General features: G+C 33.6%; 1 protein-coding gene across 2 annotated transcripts; it reads left to right on the top strand.

Moving 5' to 3' along the window:
- The first annotated feature begins 1,080 nt into the window (after positions 1–1,080).
- POU1F1 (POU class 1 homeobox 1) lies at positions 1,081–17,977 on the top strand. 2 transcript variants are annotated; one of them, XM_011927585.1, is made up of 6 exons: positions 1,081–1,347; positions 4,273–4,344; positions 12,802–13,026; positions 15,118–15,282; positions 16,036–16,096; positions 17,281–17,977. In XM_011927585.1, exons 1-6 carry the CDS (start codon positions 1,206–1,208, stop codon positions 17,489–17,491), a joined length of 876 nt encoding a protein of 291 aa, XP_011782975.1. In that variant the 5' UTR covers positions 1,081–1,205; the 3' UTR covers positions 17,492–17,977. The 2 variants fall into 2 exon arrangements, with proteins under 2 accessions (XP_011782975.1, XP_011782974.1); XM_011927584.1 differs by having other exon boundaries at positions 4,195–4,344.
- Positions 17,978–20,723: the final 2,746 nt, after the last annotated feature.

The raw sequence follows: 20,723 nt of genomic DNA, 5'->3' as shown, positions 1-20,723 counted from the left end.
TCTGGCAGAGTCTAGCTTAGTGAGAATGGCAAGGTACATAACTCACATAGATGTTGTGAGACTTGCATGACATAACTGTATAAATACCTAGAATACTGTCAGCATCTAGTAACAGCTTACTGAATATTGGGTTCTTGATGAGTAAACTGAAATCGAGGTAAAGATACAATTACCTATATCTTATTTGTATTTAACTTTGGTGTAATAGTGATTGCGGTTCTTGCCATTAATGCAATCACTTTTGCACTAACCTATCATTACTACATTTTATCCAATTTTTTTCCATTTTCCACTTCTAATATAGTAAAACTTATATTGGTTGTCATCGTTTTTTTTTGTTTGTTTGTTTTCGTACTTTAAGTTCTAGGGTACATGTGCACAACGTGCAGGTTTGTTACATATGTATACTTGTGCCATGTTGGTGTGCTGCACCCATCAACTTGTCAGCACCCATCAACTAGTCATTTACATCAGGTATAACTCCCAATGCAATCCCTCCCCCCGCCCCCCTCCCCGTGATAGGCCCCGGTGTGTGATGTTCCCCTTCCTGAGTCCAAGTGATCTCATTGTAAAAGTTGTGCATTGTTGAGTATGAATCAGTAATTGACAACATATTTTCTCATATTTAGTCTTATATGTTTCTCTCAATATAATCTTAAATATTCAGTTTCTTAAGGTTATGTATAATAGTCTGCACTTCGTTTCATGTTATATCACAGATTTAATGAGAAGTTGTTTAAAAACATCTCATATTTATACATTCGCAATCATGTTAGTAGCAAAAAGTCACCTACTATTTTTCAGTTTACAGTGGCATTTTTTTTTTGAGGGACACGTTTTCAAAGTTGTTGATTCCTCTCTAAAAGGTCTGACCTACTGAAGTCGTCAAATAAGGTTTCAGATTTCTCCCTTCCCCTCCATCTATACCCTAGAATCAGCTTCTTTTTCTGCCATGGATTATGTTTGGGTGAAAAAGGAAGACGGTTCAGATTGATAAAGCAATACTCCTGGGAAAAGACTATTAACATGTATAAAGGGATTTCCTTGCAATATAAATACTAGCGCGCACCCTCCTGGTGCCTCAGAGCCTTCCTGATGTATATATGCAGGTAGTGAGAATTGAATCGGCCCTTTGAGACAGTAATATAATAAAACTCTGATTTGGGGAGCAGCGGTTCTCCTTATTTTTCTACTCTCTTGTGGGAATGAGTTGCCAAGCTTTTACTTCGGCTGATACCTTTATACCCCTGAATTCTGACGCCTCTGCAACCCTGCCTCTGATAATGCATCACAGTGCTGCCGAGTGTCTACCAGTCTCCAACCATGCCACCAATGTGATGTCTACAGGTACTGAGTTCTATGACAGTTTACATCTGGCGGGGCCTAAAGATTTCAGAATGAATGCTTTGAATCTTGGTAGTTAAAAATCTCTTTGCTTCTTTCATTTTACCCCTCCAATTTAATTTGTCTTAAGTGAAGTAAGTATTAAGCATATCTAAAAAGTCAACATGCCAAAGATTTTTTAAAGAAATATTAGTAAGTATAGTAATTTAAATCATTGTTGGCTTTGTTATAAGAAAGAAAATCTGTTTTCTACATAAGGAAAGAGTGAACTTGGACATTTTAAATCTAAAAACCATTTAATGGAAATATTTATAGAATAACGAGCAAATGAAATGAATATTATAAAATAACGTAATGTTTAAAAGGTGCTACTTCTTTATCTTAAAGATTTATTTGGTTGTTAAATTACATTTACTACTATCTAAAAACAGCTATAAACCTTATATTAACCACAGCAGAAAAATCCAAATATCAACAACAATGGATTTCATAGAATAAAATAATTGAGTTTTAATTAACATATTTTTAGCGTAAGATACAGAAATTATAGCCACAAATAACTTGGCATTTAAAGCCCATTAACTAAGGTAAATTTTCTCAAGATTGCATTCTGAAGAGACTTACCTCACTTATAAGCATGTTTTAACATTTTTCTCACATAACTTTTCAAAACAAAAATTAAACTTAAGAATTCAAAGGCTCAACACGATCAGCCAAATACGTATGTTTTGTCAATGTGTTCCTTCTTTACGCAGTAACAAAGTGTATTAAAGTTGATTTACAAATGGACAGAGACTTGAATTGAGTAAATTTCTTGCATTCAATAACAATATAATATTTACATTCCATTTGTTTTAAATGCAACCTGCCTCATATTTAGGAATGAAATTATATACATTTAGAAATCAAAAGTAGAGGTGATACATTCATATTCTGATTTGAAGGATTTAAGCTCTATCTTTTATTATTATTAAGCACTTTCTAAATATATGTGTAAGTTTGGCACCAATCTTCTGGATTTTAAAGAATCTACAGGTCAGATATTTAGACTTTGGTAAAATCATTTGATGTAGAGATTTTTCAATATTACCTTTTAAATTAAATTACAGAAATCCACCAAAGATTTCTATAATTTAATGTAAAGGGTAATATAGGAAGTATCCTCCAACATCATTTTTGGAAAAGATAATAAAGAATTTTTATCAAAAATATATGCTATAAAAAAATCTAAGCCATTAACACATAGCTAATCATATATTTTAAATAGTATGTCATCCTGTAGATTGAGGATAATGAGAATAATATATTATTTCTGTGTTTGAAGATAATTTGGCCAGCATGAAAATAAAATTCAGAATTGAGGTAATAATCTAGTAAAATCTAATTTTATGCCCAAAATGCCATTTGTTTACTTAAAAATAAGTAACAATTTATTTAGTAAATTCGCCTATCCTGTAGTTAACTTCCGAAAATCTGAAACGCAAACATTATTTAAGCCTTAAAATTAAAAAAGAATTATAATTAATAAAAGTGACCTACAAATGTTTTAAATGATAATAGCACTGATTTATAATATTTTAATGAAATTTTAATCATATACATCTAATTGTCTAAGGAACTATTATAGAAACAGTGACTTAAATGGGAACACTTGAGTATTAAATGTGCTTAATGATAATTTGTTTAATTTTGGAATGCACAGTAAGACTTTTATATGTAATCATTGTATTGCAAAATGACTTTAGTTCGACTTATTAGTTATAAAATAAAAATGAATACAGATTTTTAAAAATTAAGCATTTTTCTCTATTTTAAAATAATATATTTTACTTTATGAAGAGAAAGCATGTCTTTAATCACTAGATTGCATATCGGTATTCTCAAAGGATTCTAACTGTACTTTATAACATCTCATTTATTAAAGAAGATAGTTATGTTTATGAAAACTAACCGATATATTCAGAATATGAAGGAAAAAAATTGAGAAAATAAAATATATAAGGAAATATTGACCAGTGGTTTTATTGTCAATATTTTGCACTCCCTTTCAACTTGATGATTTGTGTTTAAAACTTAATAAAAGTCTAATAATTCCAATTTACTTTCAAAATACACATTGATTTCCTGAAGCATACAACCATTTATGAATAGTTACGTTTATATACGGCTTTATGGCTTTATGGATGTTAAGTCACTCAATCAATGAACTTATTTTTTGACCAGCTTTATCATTAGAATGGTTGTATCAATTGTGTATATGCAGACAACTTACAACCTCATAGTTTCAACATCAAAATAAATAGATCATATATTGTTACAGGTTTTTAATAGCACTCTGAATTGGCGAGATTTTTATGATTGTATCTAATAAAAGATTAGTTGCTCTGCCATTTCCACCTGGATGAAGCAGATTCATCAGACAAATAAGCAAAAATACACTGTTCAAGAGATAGTTTCTGTGTTCATTCATACAGACTGCTTTATAATATCATGCAACACAAGAATTTTAAGGGACTATTCTTCTAGTCGGTGAGTTGCCATGTTTGCATTGAACAGAACCTACAAGAATTCTACAAGTCCCAAAAAGCCAAGGTCCAAATTGCTCAGTCACCCCTTCACGAGGCACTCGTCGCCACAGCACAGAGCACAGGATAATTAATGAAGTTCGTTTTGATGATTTTTTATCTCATTACATGAGACAAACTTTGATACCCCCTAGTTTTAACCTATTCATCAGAGAACTTACCCAAAATGAGAAAAAATATTGGCATATAACTTTAAGAACCACATAAATGTGTATTTTTGAAATAAAATGAATGTGTCTTGAATCCCTATACATTTTCTTACCAGTCCCATCTATTTTGTCTTTGATCCAAACTCCTAAATGTTTGTGCACACATTTCTCGGTGACAACGTTGGGAAACACAGCAACGGGACTTCATTATTCTGTTCCTTCCTGCCATTATGGAAACCAGCCATCAACCTATGGAGTGATGGCAGGTAAGAAAAGTTGTCTTTTACATGTTATTGTATTTGGGGACAATTAGATGGATTTTCTGGGCCTGAAATAATTGTGATCAGAGTGTGACATGAAATTCGATTCCTTAATTTTCAAAATTACCGTTAAAAATCACCACTTCTTGTTTCCTGTGACACCCGCAGAGACCATAGGGGTTATACCTAATTTCCCTTCTCACATGTCCCTGAACTGCTGTGCTTCTTGAGTTTGCTTTGTATAGTTTTTGTTCAAATTCACTATTGTCAAACTGTTAATTGTAACTTGATGCTATTGGCAGGCTTAACTTCACTAAAAATATAGTAGCTACTAGCCTCATGTGGCTGTTTAAACTTAAATGTAAACTAAGTAAAATAAAATAAGATTTCAAATTCAGTTTCTCAGTTGCGCTTGCTATAGTTGAAGTGCTCGATAACCACATGTGGCTAGTGATTCCCGTATCAGACAGCACAGGTGTACAGAACACCTCCCCTCATCATTATATTCCTTCTGGACATTTGGTCCATAAAGATAAATAAGACATTGATTGAAGCTAAGAGTGATTGGCAGGGGCTTTAGTGATAGCTGTTTCAGGCTTTAGCAGCCCTTTCTGAATTGCTTCTGAATGAGTCTTAGATTGAAATCATTGAAGTTACGTACTTTTCTCCTGTAAATAAGTAAAGTATGACTGTATCAAGTATAGCTACCTGTTTATTGATCTTTCTAGAAAAGCATTGAAGCACAGTTTTTGAGGAATGGGCAGATCTGGCTTATGAGATCTATTCATCAAAAATTCTTGCTTAATTTCATGGCATGGCCACATAAGATTTTAATCACTTTTAAAAAGTGCACAGTTTTATTATGCACAAGATTTTCATTTGTTGGTTTATTTTTAAAGAAATTCTTTGAAAAGAACTCTTATTGATGACAAACTAAAGCTGTGTGAGAAAATGTGTGTGTGCATGTGTATGTGTGTGATAATGAGGGAGAAACTTTGGATAAAGGAATCATCTATTAGGGAAATCTTTTCCAACTGACTTGTGTTTTGTTATCATCCAGATAAGCAGTAAAAAACAAAAACAAAACAAAACAAAAAAAAGCAAGCAAATATTGATTTATTCCTATAATTTTTCAAATAAAATGGAGCAAATAGTTTAATTTTAATTAAATTGTTTAACCTTTGATGTCTCAAAATTTGTCTACTTAAGACTAAATAAAACATTAAAACTTTAAAATAATAATCCAGGAAAATATTAGTTTCTCCTACATTCTATCAAGCAACATTCTTAATAAACCAGTATCCTAACATTTATGGTTAAATGAAGACTGGGGTTCTTAACGATGACCTGTAAATTCTGATATCTTTTTTTAATAATTAAGAAATAAAGCCATATATTTTCTTCCTCTCTGGAAATGGATTATTTATGATCAACATGCTTAAATAGTATTCATAGTTAATGAGAATAGCCTTCCTCAATGATGAACTACTTTCATTATAAAGTAGTAAAACAAATGTGTTTAGCTACTAGAGGTGCGGGTGGAATGCTTTCTGTGGCCTTTACAACGTTTTGATTAGGAGACAGGAAATGACAAACACATGCTGCTGTTTCCTGGAGGAAAGACCTTACAGTTCATTTAGAGGAACTCCCAGGAACCAAGGTACGTCGTTAGTTTCTCTCTTAACCCAGCACAGAGGCAGTCCCTGCCAGTTGATTGAGGTTGGCACCGAGATTAAAACCAGTCACAGACCAGCGGCCAATAATCTCTTGCCCAAATACCATCAGATAGTTTTGCTACCACCTCCCACCCCGCCAAATCAGAGAGGGCCACCGCTGGCGTCGGGAGTTTGCAGCTGGCCTCAGAATTCTAACACCCTTCCTGCTTCCAGGACTGGAGCCAATATGCCAGTGTTCACATGGAGAGTGTTGGCAGCTCATGTCCTTCTGATACAAGTTTCCCCCAGCAGGAACTCAGCAAACCCTCTTCCATGAACCACTTCCTCATTACAATTAAAATGGCCCCGGAAGAACCTTTCAAAATGATTCAAAACCCTGGCTTAGTGACATCAAGAGCACCAGACTTACACCAAGGTCTGGAGCTATCGCTGTGGTCTAAAATTAAATATATTCTGCGACTGAAAGAAAAACTCACCATCACAAGCAAAAAGATATTTGAATATTTTTGAGAGGGACTGTTAAATCTCTCTCAAAAATTTTGTTAAAATGTGATATGCTTTAAATGTCAGAATGTCTATATTGGGACGTAATTCAGTATTAGCATTTGCTTCATGAGACATTAGATCTTAGAGACTCTGAACTCTCCTGCCTTTATCCCCAGTAAACCTGCATAAATTGAGTTACAAAATATAGCAATACAGAAATAAAAGAGAAAAGATAAATAAGAGAGAAATGTATAAAGTACACAATAGAAACCTGATTGTGTCATTTGAATTTTCTGAGAAGTCTTAAGGCGTGAATCAAATCAGCCACTTCCAAACAATCCACAGAAATGTCTTAACAACACCAATGACATGGTGTCACATACTCTATATAAAAGTGAAGCTACAGAAAGAACTATATTTCTAAAAGATATGAAATTACTTTCATATGGTTATGTCATTACCCATACTCTGATGCTTACATTTAGTTTGAGCATTTCATTAAATTAATAACTGACAGGAAAAGAAGAGCTATAAGTAATATTTTGTCAGGTTGGTAGGTAGAATTTTAATGATCAGATGAATTCACCATATCTAAGAGTCCAGGTGCAGACAAAATAAAGAGAATGACTAATTGAGAGTACTGAGTTATCCATACCATTAACTAATTACTAACATTGTTCAAAGGACTTAGCACTTCTGAGTTTCGGTCTCTTCATATCTAAGTTGCGGTGGGTACTACAACTCTATTGGGATTGAGTAGTAGCAAATTTGTGTCAGCTCAAAATGATTTCTCTTTTGACCTTCTCTTCACATACTCTTGCAGCTACATTCCTTCTGTCCTTTCACTCCTGAGAACTTAGAGAATTCAAATTCAACACCTTACAGTACAAATAATGAAAACTCGAGAATGACAAATGCTGTTCAAAGTCTCTCCTAGATAAACACAGAACAAAACGAAATATCAAAAAAAAGTTCTCACAACCCGGACTTTTGGGTTTCTGAGAGATTGTTTCTGTTCTCCAGTATCTGAAGGAGAGCACAATTCAGGAAACAAGCTCATTGAGGGTTCACCCTTGCTGCTGTCCTGTGGAAACAGCAAACCAACCTCACTGTGATGAATGTTAAACCCACCCTCTACATGATGTAGTGGTCAAACCAAGAAGTGGTGTGGAAGTCCTTGCTTTAAAAATTAATTTCAAGGGGAAAACAAAACAAAAAGAAAACCTTGTTTAAGTCCCAAACTCTTAAACAGGGTTTAAGTCCCAAGAGTTTGGGACTTAAACAAGATGATGAGCATCCAATTCTTATTGATGACAAACGGATACTAAAAGAAAAGATTGTTATGGCTGGAAATATTCTTGCTGCATGGGCTAACACAAAAGAAAGTGGAAATCAGCCTGACAATTGACAGGGGGAACAGTCTATTTGGGAACCCATCTTTTCATTTTTTGAAATTTGAAATTTTTTTCTCTTAATTTACTTCTTTTCCTTAGTTCTTTGCTTTATTTGGCCCTAAATTGTTCTGGTTGTAACAACTCCAAGGAAACAAGTAATTCGGAAGATCTTTTGCTTCTGCATCATGAAAGGTCTTTTGGTAGCAGTAACATGATGTATTTTCACTTCCAGACTAGGGATTGGCAACCCTTTTCTATAAAAAACCAGACAGTAAATATCTCAACCTTTCTAGTCTTTGTTGCAACTATTCAACTCTGTCATTGTAGCAGGAAAGCAGTCACAGGCTGTATGTAAAGAAATAGGCGTTTCAAATTAAACCAAACAGGCAATGGGCCCCTGTTGTACATGGATAGGATTTACCAATGCACACAAGCGAAAAGATCACAGTGGAAGTATATAATTTCCTTTGAATTTTTATGCCTAAGGAACACGGGAATATATGCAAATATTCAGATACATGTTCCTGTGCGTGTTACAAGCACAGCAGGGTGGCGTGTTTTACTGTGTCCCTCTGCTTCCCCTGTTGGTTTTTTAAGGCATCAAGCCAGTAACCTGAGATGATGTTGTAAGCTAACCACATGCTGCAAAGATCAATTTGCCCCATGCTATGGTACATTGAGTCAGCGCCTAGTAAGGCAAGTCCTATCTCTGACCCCCATTGCCTGCTTTAAAAGATTTACCTCTGTTCTGCTCCCTCCTCTGTCACACAGAAGTGCATACACAGCAATTTAGAAAGGCTCTGGTGAATTAATCTTCAATGTGAAAATGTATTTGGAACTACGGTGTGCAAACACTTCCAAGCTATGTGTGTGTGTGTGCTGTCCAGGCCTCAAGATAATTTTTCTTTATCCATGTTTCAGAAAATGTTGATGAGACCTCTGTTGCACATGACTCACCACATCTTTCATCTTATTTCTACTTTTTTCAGTAATCTAGGTTTTAAAAAGATTTGAAACATGTATTGCTATACGTGTCATTCCAATCACTCTCCACACTCCCCCAAATGCAGTCTCAGATGCTACAAACAGAAGTTGGTTTGGCTGTTCTTTTAAATGGTTGTGATGAAATTCTGTGTGAAGTTAGTTCCAGGAAATCTGTGACCTTGCAGATAATTGTAGATATTTTCATATAATGAAAAATAAAAGTGGGCCAGGTGCAGTGGCTCATAACTGTAATCCCAGCACTTTGGGAGGCCAAAGCAGGCGGATCATCTGAGGTTAGGGATGTGAGACCAGCCTGGCCAAAATGGTGAAACCCTGTCTCTAAACAAAAAATTATAAATAAAATTATACATAAAACAATAAATAAATACAAAAATTAGCCAGGCTTGGTGGCAGGCGCCTGTAGTCCAAGCTACTCAGGAGGCTGAGGCAGGAGAATTGCTTGAAGCTAGAAGGCAGAGGTTGCAGTGAGCCAAGATGGCACCACTGCACTCCAGCCCAGGGAACAAGAGCCAGATGCTGTCTCCAAAAAAAAAAAAAAAAAACCAAAAGCAAAAGGGAAAAAGAAAAAAATGTATCACACAACACATTTTGCTTCTTGTTCTGGATGCCAAACCTTGGAGAATGGTATTTTCTGTGTATTTTTCCTGGATTCCATTCAAATTTGTCTTCTGTGTGTCCACTTCACCAGAGTACTTACAATGTATAAACTACCTTTCAATTTTTGTAGCTGGGTTCTGTGGCTTATACCTGTAAACCTAGCACTTTAGGAAGCTTTGGCAGGAGCATTGCTTGAAGCCAGGAGTTTAAGACCAGCCTGGACAACACAGTGAGATCCCATCTGTGCAAAAAATTTAAAAAATTAGATGAGCATGGTGCTGCATGCCTGTAGATACTACTTAGGATGCTGAGGTGGGAGGACGGCTTGGGGCAGGAATTTGAGACTGCAGTGAGCTCTGATTTTACCACTGCACTCCAATCCAGGAGACAGAGTGACACCCCATCTCTAAAAATAAAGAATAAATAAGCAAAAATAAATAAATAAATAATTTTATGGAAATAGGAATGACACATTTTATATACATTTTATTGTAATATTTTTTGTCTAAAAGTGTTTGTTTAAAATAGCCAAAGGTGTTTAAATGCAGAGAAAACCTTTTAAAGGGAAGTTATTTAATTTAGTGAGTATAAACTGCCTGGAAAATGAACCAGGCAATTATTTTGATGTGGCTTGCTGCAATGCTTACTAGACTTTAGTTCTGGTTGAAACTGCAAAGTTAATTCGTTGGGCACTGAAGGAAAGTTATTTAATTTCTTTCTACTTAAATTTTCTACATTGTAAATTATGGTGAAAAATATATATCTTCCCTGACTCATTTTTTTTTGTATAAAGACAAAGGTGATGACAAATGTGAAATTAATGCAACACAAAGTGTTGCATAGAAGATTTGTAGCAGCACATGATTATGATCAGCAAGATAAATTGAAAATAATAATAAAATTTGATAACAAATTCAGACCTTATAGTATGCATATGTAAAAAACACACAAATTGTTTATATAAAATAAACATAATTTGACATAGGTTAAATGAGTCATCTAAAGTGTCTTAAAATATGCTAAATGTACACAATCTAACAGTAGCCTGGCTTTTCTTTGTACTCTTTCTCAGGGTATTTTATCATTAAATGTATTAAGTGATACCTGATGGACCTTAATAATAAAAGAAGTGAAGGTTTTATAAATATATGTGTGAATCAATTCTGAAAGTGTAAGCACAAGACAACTCTTCAGATAAATATCAGATTAAATAGATGCTAACATAAATGTCATCAGTTTTCTTTTTACATCTATTAGTCCTTCTTTTAATTTAGCAGAAAACTAAAATTAATAAAAAGCTAAAAATGAACCCCACCGCAATAAACAAAGCTATATAATAAAAGTTGGTGAAAGTGTTTTTAAGAATGTTCTCTGGGCTGATCAAGATGCCACACAATAAAGCATAAACTGGATAGTTAACTGACTTTTACAAAAGTAAACCTGGATAATTTTGGTTTGTAAAAGTAGCAGGAATTTTTTAAAGACAAAAATAGTTTCTTTCACATCTTTTTCCCAGCTTGAAAGCAGATAAATTTATTTTATGATGATTTGTTTAATCTCTCATTTGTATGTTTACTTTGCTTTAGGAAAATAATATACCCTTTTAGATGGGGTGCACTTTATAATTACATATTTTTATATAAATAATATAAACCAACAATTTGCTGAGTTGCGGTATTCTTTGCTCATTACATATAGATATATTAATGTAAGATTTATGTATTCTGGAAGACAAACTATTACTCATGTCTTTGACTTGAGAATGTATGTGTAGAGTAATTATAGGTGGCATGAACTCTTGATGTATTTTTTCAGTAAGTTTCTAAGAATCATTATTGCATGTATTCCATAGTAATTTACTTTAAAATATTTACACTTATAAGAAAATGATTAATTACTCAATATTTTTGTATAAAAATGTCTTGCTTACACTATCATCCTTCTATATATGTGGCACATTGATTCCAGGACCCCCAAGGATACTGAAATCTTTGGATGCTCAGGTCCCTAGTATAAAATGGTGTAGTATTTGCAAATAACCTAGGCACATTCTCTACTTTAAATCATCTCTAGATTACTTATAATATCTAAATCAATGCAAATACTATGTAAATAATTGTTATATTGTATTGTGTTATTTGTATGATTTTTATTCTGTGTTGTTATTTTTTACTTTATTTTTTAAATGTATTTAATCTACTGTTGCATCAATCCATGAATGCAGAACCCATGGATACAGAAGGCACACTAGACATGTCATTTAATATAAATTGAAGTAAAATCTTTGTCCATAAAAATTGTAATGCATTGATAAAGAAAACAAGAAACAAAATGTGTTGGAATTTGGCTTATATACTACTCTCTCACCTATATTTCCCAACTGAGATAGACTCTTCCAATGAAGAAGGAAGTCTGGAAGCGATTGTATAATAATTTCAGACCTTTTTACATTTTTTGTGATTTAACGTATCCACTCAATAGAGTCAATGCTTTATCATTTATGGGTAATTACTTATCATATATAAAGTTGCAAACTTTCTTGCTACTTATTTTTGCTTTTCCTTAAATAATAATCAAGAAATTATTCTATTGTATATTTTTCAAGAAATCTTGTTAGTGACTTTTTAATAGAACTTTCGAGGTTACCTTTTGTTAATGTTTAATCATTCCTCAAGCCTATTTAGCCATATTAATATATTTTATATTCTTATCATTCTTTTTCTGCCTACCTTCATATAATTAAAAAAGATGTGATTTTTCCTAATAAAATCAAGTTTTTACTGATTAAATAGGGGGGCATTTTAATATTGTGGAATCAATTTCCCAATCACAAGAAAACTTCTCAGCATAGCACTTAGCTGAAGCATTTAGTGCCATGATTACAACAAACATCACCCATTATTTGTTCAATGAATTAAGAAAACAGAGTTCAATGCATAGATTCTGGTTAGAGTTCAACCTCAGATTCCCAGGAATAGGTGTCATTTAAGAGAAAAACATGATAGAAAATGTACACTTCCGAGAGAAGTTGTTTGTTTCTATTTTAGTTATTCGCAGTCCCCTGCTTCTTTCCTTTAACCCTATCTTTGGTTTTGCTGCTCTGGAGAAGGTAGAAGATAAATAATCTCAATTCTACTAAGCTGCTTTGACTCCTTCCTCAGAAGACTGAATGTAAGGTAACCTTTTAAGTATTGAGACAGGCTAGAGCAGAATAATGGGCTAAATCAGGTAAAATCCTTTCTTATATAGAAATAAGGAAGAATTACAATTGGTCTTTTTCATTTTATTTCTTTGTTTACTCACAGGTAGTTTAACCCCTTGTCTTTATAAATTTCCTGACCACACTTTGAGTCATGGATTTCCTCCTTTACACCAGCCTCTCCTGGCAGAGGACCCCACAGCTGCTGATTTCAAGCAGGAACTCAGGCGGAAAAGTAAATTGGTGGAAGAGCCAATAGACATGGATTCTCCAGAAATCAGAGAACTGGAAAAGTTTGCCAATGAATTTAAAGTGAGAAGAATTAAGTTAGGTATGTGCTTGTTAAAGGCAACAGGAAAAAGAACTTGGTTTGCAAATCTTTATTGCGGTTAAATCTCTTATATGTTACTCAAATGTATAAGATAATTGTCATTCTTCATCTGTACTGCGGACGTAGTTAATTGTTATGGAAATCCTCCAAAAACCTTTGTTTATTGATAATTTCTTAAGAGCCTAAATACAGAATTTTAAAATTAATAATACTTTCAAAACTTACCGACCTCAACTTTAGTTTCGAAGTGCCCATTTTTATCTATATTTTATTTGAACCGTACATATTGATATATTAATATGTAGTGAAATGTGTGAGGCCATACTTTCATATGATCCAAAAGTACAAAAGAGTGTAAGTGACATGTAATTCTTCTTGTTTTTTCTGTTTATCATTGTTGTTAGTTCTTTGTGTATCTTTCCAATGATAGCTCATGGATAGATAAGCAAATATAGATGCAAATATATGTATTGTGCCCAACATAAGTATTTTTTGAAGTTTTTGGTAGTAATTTTTCTAGAGCTCTTTTTCCTTTGTGGAGCTGTCAAGTTCCACTTTATGAATATACTGCAATTTATTTGACCAGTCCTCTCCTGACGAAATTCAGGTGGTTTCTGATCTTTGACTGTTAGAAACAAGGCCACGATGATTAACCCTATAAATGTTATTTTGCATCCATATAAATAAATGTGTAGGAAAAATATTAGAAGCACAGTTGCTTGATCAAAAGTATGTGTACTGGTAATTTTGATAGATGTTGTCAAACTGGTCTCTAGAGAAGTTGTACCAAATTTTACTGTCACCATGAGAATCTTTTTCAACATCCTCAGGCTATATAGACTCCAAAACGGCATGAGTTTTTAAAATCTATTTCTTTTTATTTTCTGCTTAATGATATCTCCAGCATCTAGAAGAGTGTAACTAGAACACAAAATAAATAAATGGTGGTTGAAGGAAAAAATATGCTGTTAATCTTTTAGATCTTTGTACATCAGACAGGTCAAAGGGACATTTCACTGCCATTTCATTTAAAATTTATTTTATTATGATTATAAAGTGTATTAGTTAATGTGCTTGACAATCATTTCTGTTTCTTTCTCTGTGAACTATCTGTTCAGAGTCTTTGCTCATTTTCTATTGAAGTGTTTTTAAAATAAAACAACTATAACAATTAACTTTGGTTAAATTGCATAAAGTGGTGTATATGTTTTAATGGATTGAAATAACAGTTCAAACCTCTGCACTTGCAGAATGAACCACAGGTAATTTAATAATAATATTTATTGATGGGCATCATATGCAACCATTTTATACATATAGGTATATAGCCTTAGATCCTGAAATAATATGTAGCTATTACCTGTAGTGAACACAGCAGTAGGAATCTTTGTGAAATTCATTTTCAGTTTTCTATTTGTATTACTGTGAATGTTTCAGATTATATGTTGATTATTTCAGCTGTACTCTAAAAATGGTTCGGACAAACAATAAGGATCATTAGTCTGAAGACAGAGGCAATACCAAAAACTATAAAACGGGCTCAGAGGTATACGTGAAATGCATAAGCATAACCTCTTAATAAACACAGTTTTAGGGAAAGCAGAATAATTCTTAATTTTATTTGGTACCCTTCAACAATATCATTGAATCTTTTAGAGTTGAAATAAAAAATTTTATGATATATAACCATATATTTTATGCATTATAGTTAATATATTAAAGATTTTTGAGCATATATTATTTGATATTTAACAATAATGATAAAAAGAGCTGTAATTTTCAAGTGCCTTATAAAGTGTTTAGGATACACCTAAACACTGGCTAAATATTATGAATGGCAGATGTTTCTATCTGAATTATTTCGGTGAGTAGATAAAAGTAATTTATTAACTAGAAGAAATATATTTTGAAGTATTGGACAAGTACTTCAAAGTATAATGAATCTTACTAAATAATTCTGATTTGCCAAGACTGTATAGTTAAAAAACAGTATGTAATAGTTGACAAAGATACAAAGATTTGTGTGACAATGAACCAAAATTAACATTTTTTGGAAAGTTGGAGTTGATGGTCTTTATTGTCCCTTCACAGGATACACCCAAACAAATGTTGGGGAGGCCCTGGCAGCTGTGCATGGCTCTGAATTCAGTCAAACAACAATCTGCCGATTTGAAAATCTGCAGCTCAGCTTTAAAAATGCATGCAAACTGAAAGCAATATTATCCAAATGGCTGGAGGAAGCTGAGCAAGTAGGAGGTACTAAACTGTGTCTCTGAAGGCAGTGCTATGTTTTAACCTAAAAATAATGGCTTCAATCAGTAGGATTAATGCTAAAGCAGGAAGTTTGAGGGATTTTTTTTCCTCCTTTTCTCTTTGAGATGAAAAATAAACATTTTGTTATATGACACTAAAAACAACAACAAAAAAGGAAGGGCAATGTAAGTATGGAGATAAATTTATTGAGGAGAGAATAACCTATATAAGGAAAGCTTACAAGGTAAGTTGGCATTACCATGAAGGGGTAAAATGCTTATTTTTTTACACATCCATTTTTTTCCTCTCTTTTATACTAGAGAAATTATATATGAATCACATTTGCATCCTAATATTAGTGTACACAAAACATTTGCACACACCAGTCTTCCAAGTAAATAATATAAGCAATTGCTAGATATGCAACTTAATGAGATAAAATTATCTACTCATACAAATGTCAGAGCTGGATAAACAGTGAGGTTTGAGAGTAGTTACAGCAAGCATTCCAACAAAAGTAAAGTAAGGATATTATTTGTAGAAAGTGTCTTTGCGAGGTTAACATTTATTTCTGCGTTGATATTTTTCACTAAGGTTTGTAATAGAAAATGACTTAGACTGCAAAAATTTAAGACAAAAATGTCTGGCATTTTTATTTTGCATTGTTTTATGAAAACAAATTGAAATCCAAATCAGATAGTTTTTTACAAAAAGTCTACTTTGTATTTGTAATTATCTCTCTTTTCCACATTATAGCTTTATACAATGAAAAAGTGGGAGCAAATGAAAGGAAAAGAAAACGAAGAACAACTATAAGGTATTCTTTATATTAAAAGTTACTGAGGACAAAACTGGTATTTTATAAATGGAATGAGCATTTGAGTGTAATGCAGGTGTAACATAACATATAAATGTAAGGTGAATTGGGAGGCCAAGGCGGGCCTGAAGTCAGGAGTCCGAGACGAGTTTGGCCAACATGGGGAAACTCTGTCTCTACTAAAAATATAAAATTTAGCCAGTCATGGTGGCGGGTGCCTATAATCCCAGCTACTCAGGAGGCTGAGGCAGGAGAATGGCTTGAACTCGGGAGGTGGAAGTTGCAGTGATCTGAGATTGCACCACTGCACTCCAGCCTGGGCAACAGAGCGAGACTCCGTCTCAAACAATAAAATAAAATAAAATAAAATAAAATAAAATAAAATAAAAGTAAAGTGAATGAAGTCTAATGAAGAAACAGGATGAGTTATAAAAAAAAGTAATAACTGTGAGAAATGGAGAGCTAATAATTTTTAACATTTGATGGAAAATTATGTATTGTTTGATTCAAGAACACTTTTGCTCCAGAAATTATGAATACAAACAGAAAGAAAACAATCATTTCTAAGAGAGTGGCCATATCTTCTGCCCTTTTAGATATAACTTATTGCTCTGGCAATGTAGTATCCATGGTGTCTGTAGTATTTAAAAATGTGACACTAGTAATCAGTGTTTCCGTCTCTTAAAGTTCAACATGATCTCTTGCATTTCAACCCAGAAAGATTGTTCATTGATCTTTTTGTAGTTTCTGTGAGACATGCTTAGGAAATACTAAAAGACAGGTTTTGTTTTGGCTGGTCAGTTGTTCACTAGAGATTTTCTTTATTGAAAACAGCCCTAAATGATTTTGGGGAGATATTTAGAAATGTCTACGAACACGTTCATTTTCTTTTCAAGAACTCAGTGCCCTCTGGTGGCACAAAGTGGGATAAACATAGAAAGCCTGGGTCCCTTACTTAATTCTTTCTGTGACTCTGGTGCAACTCTACCTTGCATAAGACAAAACATCTACACATTTAACAAATTATACATTTTTCCTTGTTAAAGTGTCTTGCAAGTGTGTTCAGAGTTTTTAGTTTCCTTTTCATGTTAATATTTAGGAAATTCAACCTACCTTAATTTTGATCCACCACAAACTTCACTAAAAACAACATAATTTCACCCCCTATATCCACCCCACCCCAGCATTGCTGCTAAAGATGCTCTGGAGAGACACTTTGGAGAACAGAATAAACCTTCTTCTCAAGAGATCATGCGGATGGCTGAAGAACTGAATCTGGAGAAAGAAGTAGTAAGAGTTTGGTTTTGCAACCGGAGGCAAAGAGAAAAACGGGTGAAAACAAGTCTGAATCAGAGTTTATTTTCTATTTCTAAGGAGCATCTTGAGTGCAGATAAGATTTTTCTACTGTATAATAGCCCTTTTTTTTCCCCCCCGTTTCATTCCTTTCTCTTCCTCAAGAAAAACAGGAATTACTTGGTTGACTTAAAATCATTTTATATCAATAGCTTTTACAGAAGCTTTACTTTTCCACCTTTTTTTAAAAAAAGAAACCAACAATTTAAATTATAGTGATGTTATTTACTTGAAATAATTATTCTCAGAAGCCACATTATACATTTTAAGCCAAATATATTAACAGTAATAAAACGATCTGTCTCTGTCTCTCTCACATACACTGACATATGAGTGTGCATATGAGTTTATAGATTCCTTTTCCAATTATGTGTGTTAGTTTTTTAACATTTAAGTCAGTAATGACACATATGTAAAGCACATCGCAAGAAATATCCAATTCGAAAATTAATTAGCCAATGTTCTGCTTTCTACCAACTCTACTAGTTTGTCTGAACTAAAAGTTTTGAACTTAGAGCTGGAGGTGTCTTATAGTTTTATTACTACCTTTAAGCAATAAGCCTCAATCAGAATTGATACTTTGAAGCTAAAAGTTAGGGCATATAGCTGATAGAACTGTTTCAAAAGAGATGTGTGGAAACATTAATTTTCGATCTTTTTATTCTTCCTAAATATTAGCTTTTTGATATGTAGATGTAGAAAATAATGCTTTATGGATTCTTGAGCCTCAAACCATTAGTCTATAAGCTGCAACAGGACAGGAAGAGATCTGGCTTGTTTGGTGTTATTTCTCCAGGACTTGGGAAAGTTCTTGCTCATATTAGGCACGCGATACTTGTTAAATGAAGGAGTGTAATGTTAACAATGGCTACAAATGTGAACGGTATCACCTAATTTTAAATTATAATGTTTTTGAAATCTCACAATCTGGAAAATTATCCAGGTTTCTATAACAAGACATGATCACTTTTGGTATAATTGATTAGAATCCGATTTACTATTTGTGAAAAAGTTTGACATATTGAGATTTTAATTTTAATTCTGAGAATTGTATCGGAAAGAACATATTTATTTAAATTATAAGAATGCATTACCTTGAAACATGCTAGTAGAAGCAAACTGTAATGTGATATTAACTTAGAATAGTGACTATTTTTTGCATTTGGAATGTAAATCTGCTGGCTATGCTTATCTAACTTATTTTATATAACAAAAGTGGTAACAATTAGACCAAATTTTATTGTTGAATTAGAATGCTTACAAAATAAATTATACTGTTCAGTCTCACACATTAACTAGGGAAGGGATTCTTCAGTTTGCTAAAAGCCAGATCATGTATACATAAATGTATATGTATATATGCAAAAATGTATATATGCACTTTGAAACTTGCAAATAGAAATGTCATGCAGTATAAATCTAGATTAGTGATTGTTCTGCATTTTAAATATGATTCCTCTGGTAATGTTTCCTCTTTATGTAACAAAAATAAGCATGTATATATGCTTACATCATCAATATGTTTTAGATCGTAATCGGTATCATCAAACATCCATCCATAAGGTCATTCTTTTCAAGTTTAGACACTACCAGTATTGGGAACCATGTTTTTCCCTAAAATAAATTATTTTAATACTTACTATTGAAATAGCAAATTATTATTATTATATTATTATTATTATTATTGAGAAAGAATCTCGCTGTGTCACCCAGGCTGGAGTACAGTGGCATGATTATTGTTCACTGCAGCCTCAGTCTCCTGGGCTTTCCACCTCAGCCTCCTGAGTAGCTGGGACTACAGGTGCCATGCTACCATGCTTGGTTATGTTCAAAATTTTTGTAGAGACAGGGGTCTCCCTATGTTGCCCAGCCTGATCTTGAACTCCTAGACCTAAGTGATCCTCCCTCCTCAGCCTCCCAAAGTGCTGGAATTACAGGCATGAACCAGTGTGCCCAGTGAAATAGCAATTCTTTGCTAACTGATATGGTTTGGCTATGTCCTACCCAAATCTCATCTTGAATTGTAGTTCCCATAATCCTCATGTGTGGTGGGAGGGACCAAGTGAAGATTACGGGGGAGATTTCCCACATCCTGTTCTTACAATAGTTAGTTCTCATGAGATCTGATGGTCTTATAAGGGGCTTTCCCCTTAGATGGGCTCTCATTCGCTCTCCTGCCGCTCTGCAAAGAGGAACCTTCCACCATGATTGTAAGTTTCCTGAGGCCTTCCCAACCAGTAAATACCAGTAACTCATTTGTATTATTTTGTATTATACAAAACTCATTTGTATTGTTTTGAGACTACTTTCTAACTACATTAAAATAAGACTTTAATATATTTTGATTAATCTTCAGAACAGAAAATGGTTAATGCCATTTAGAATGCTAAACCTCAATTAAACAAATGACATATAATTCACTGTGTAGACTGATATGTTCATACTTTGGGGAATCAATGACAAAGGCTGACTTTAGCCATAGTCTTTCCCTCTTATATATTTGTGAGCTCTTTAAGTCTTCAGGAATTCAGTAGAGTTGTCCATTAAAATGGAAGAAAGATGTTTGTCATTTCTACTAGTTTGGTACATTCAACTTTACCTAGTAAAGGCGGCTGATGATAAACTCATTCATACAATTTACCTTTCCATCTCTAAAGGTGGAAAGGATTTGTCCAGTCAAATAAATATTTTCAGTGTTTGGGGATGGTGGGGGTGTGTGTGTATTTTCAAATTGTTGGGGGAATGTGGTGTTCCAACAATAGGGCACCTGAAATCTGGTTTCACAATCTTCAGGCTTCCTCTACAGCAATACCAATCCAATTGACTACTAAAACAACTAAGCTTAGAATGGTTTTGAATCCTCAGCTTCTACAGAGAGGAAATTGGAAGGTTGATCTGTGTTTCTGAAGTTGCCAACACCTTTTCATGCACAGTAATGGCATAAAAGGGACAAGTCATCACAGGTCTCTTTTGAGACCAGGAAAACCTGGTCTGTTTTAACAGAGGAGTGTCTAAAATAAGAGTACATATTTCAATTAGGCCCACAGAGATCAGGTGAGAAGTATGGCAACTAGGACGGTAGGAAATGCATTTTGGCCAAAAAGAGAGTACCAGGTTTTTTCTAAAAACATTCAAATGCTAGTAAAATATACATCACTGTGCAAGTCGAACAACAGAAAGCCCATAGGCTGACCGCTTCCTCTCTCTGTTCCATAGGGTCACAGTCTTGAGCCCCTTTCCATTAGCTCTTGCAATAACCAGATACTCCCCTCA

The sequence above is a fragment of the Colobus angolensis genome, unplaced genomic scaffold, assembly GCF_000951035.1.
Source record: "Colobus angolensis palliatus isolate OR3802 unplaced genomic scaffold, Cang.pa_1.0 Scaffold73, whole genome shotgun sequence".
Lineage (NCBI taxonomy): Eukaryota > Metazoa > Chordata > Mammalia > Primates > Cercopithecidae > Colobus > Colobus angolensis.
The sequence above is the reverse complement of the archived record's forward strand: the minus strand, read 5'-3'. Positions and strand labels throughout refer to the sequence as shown.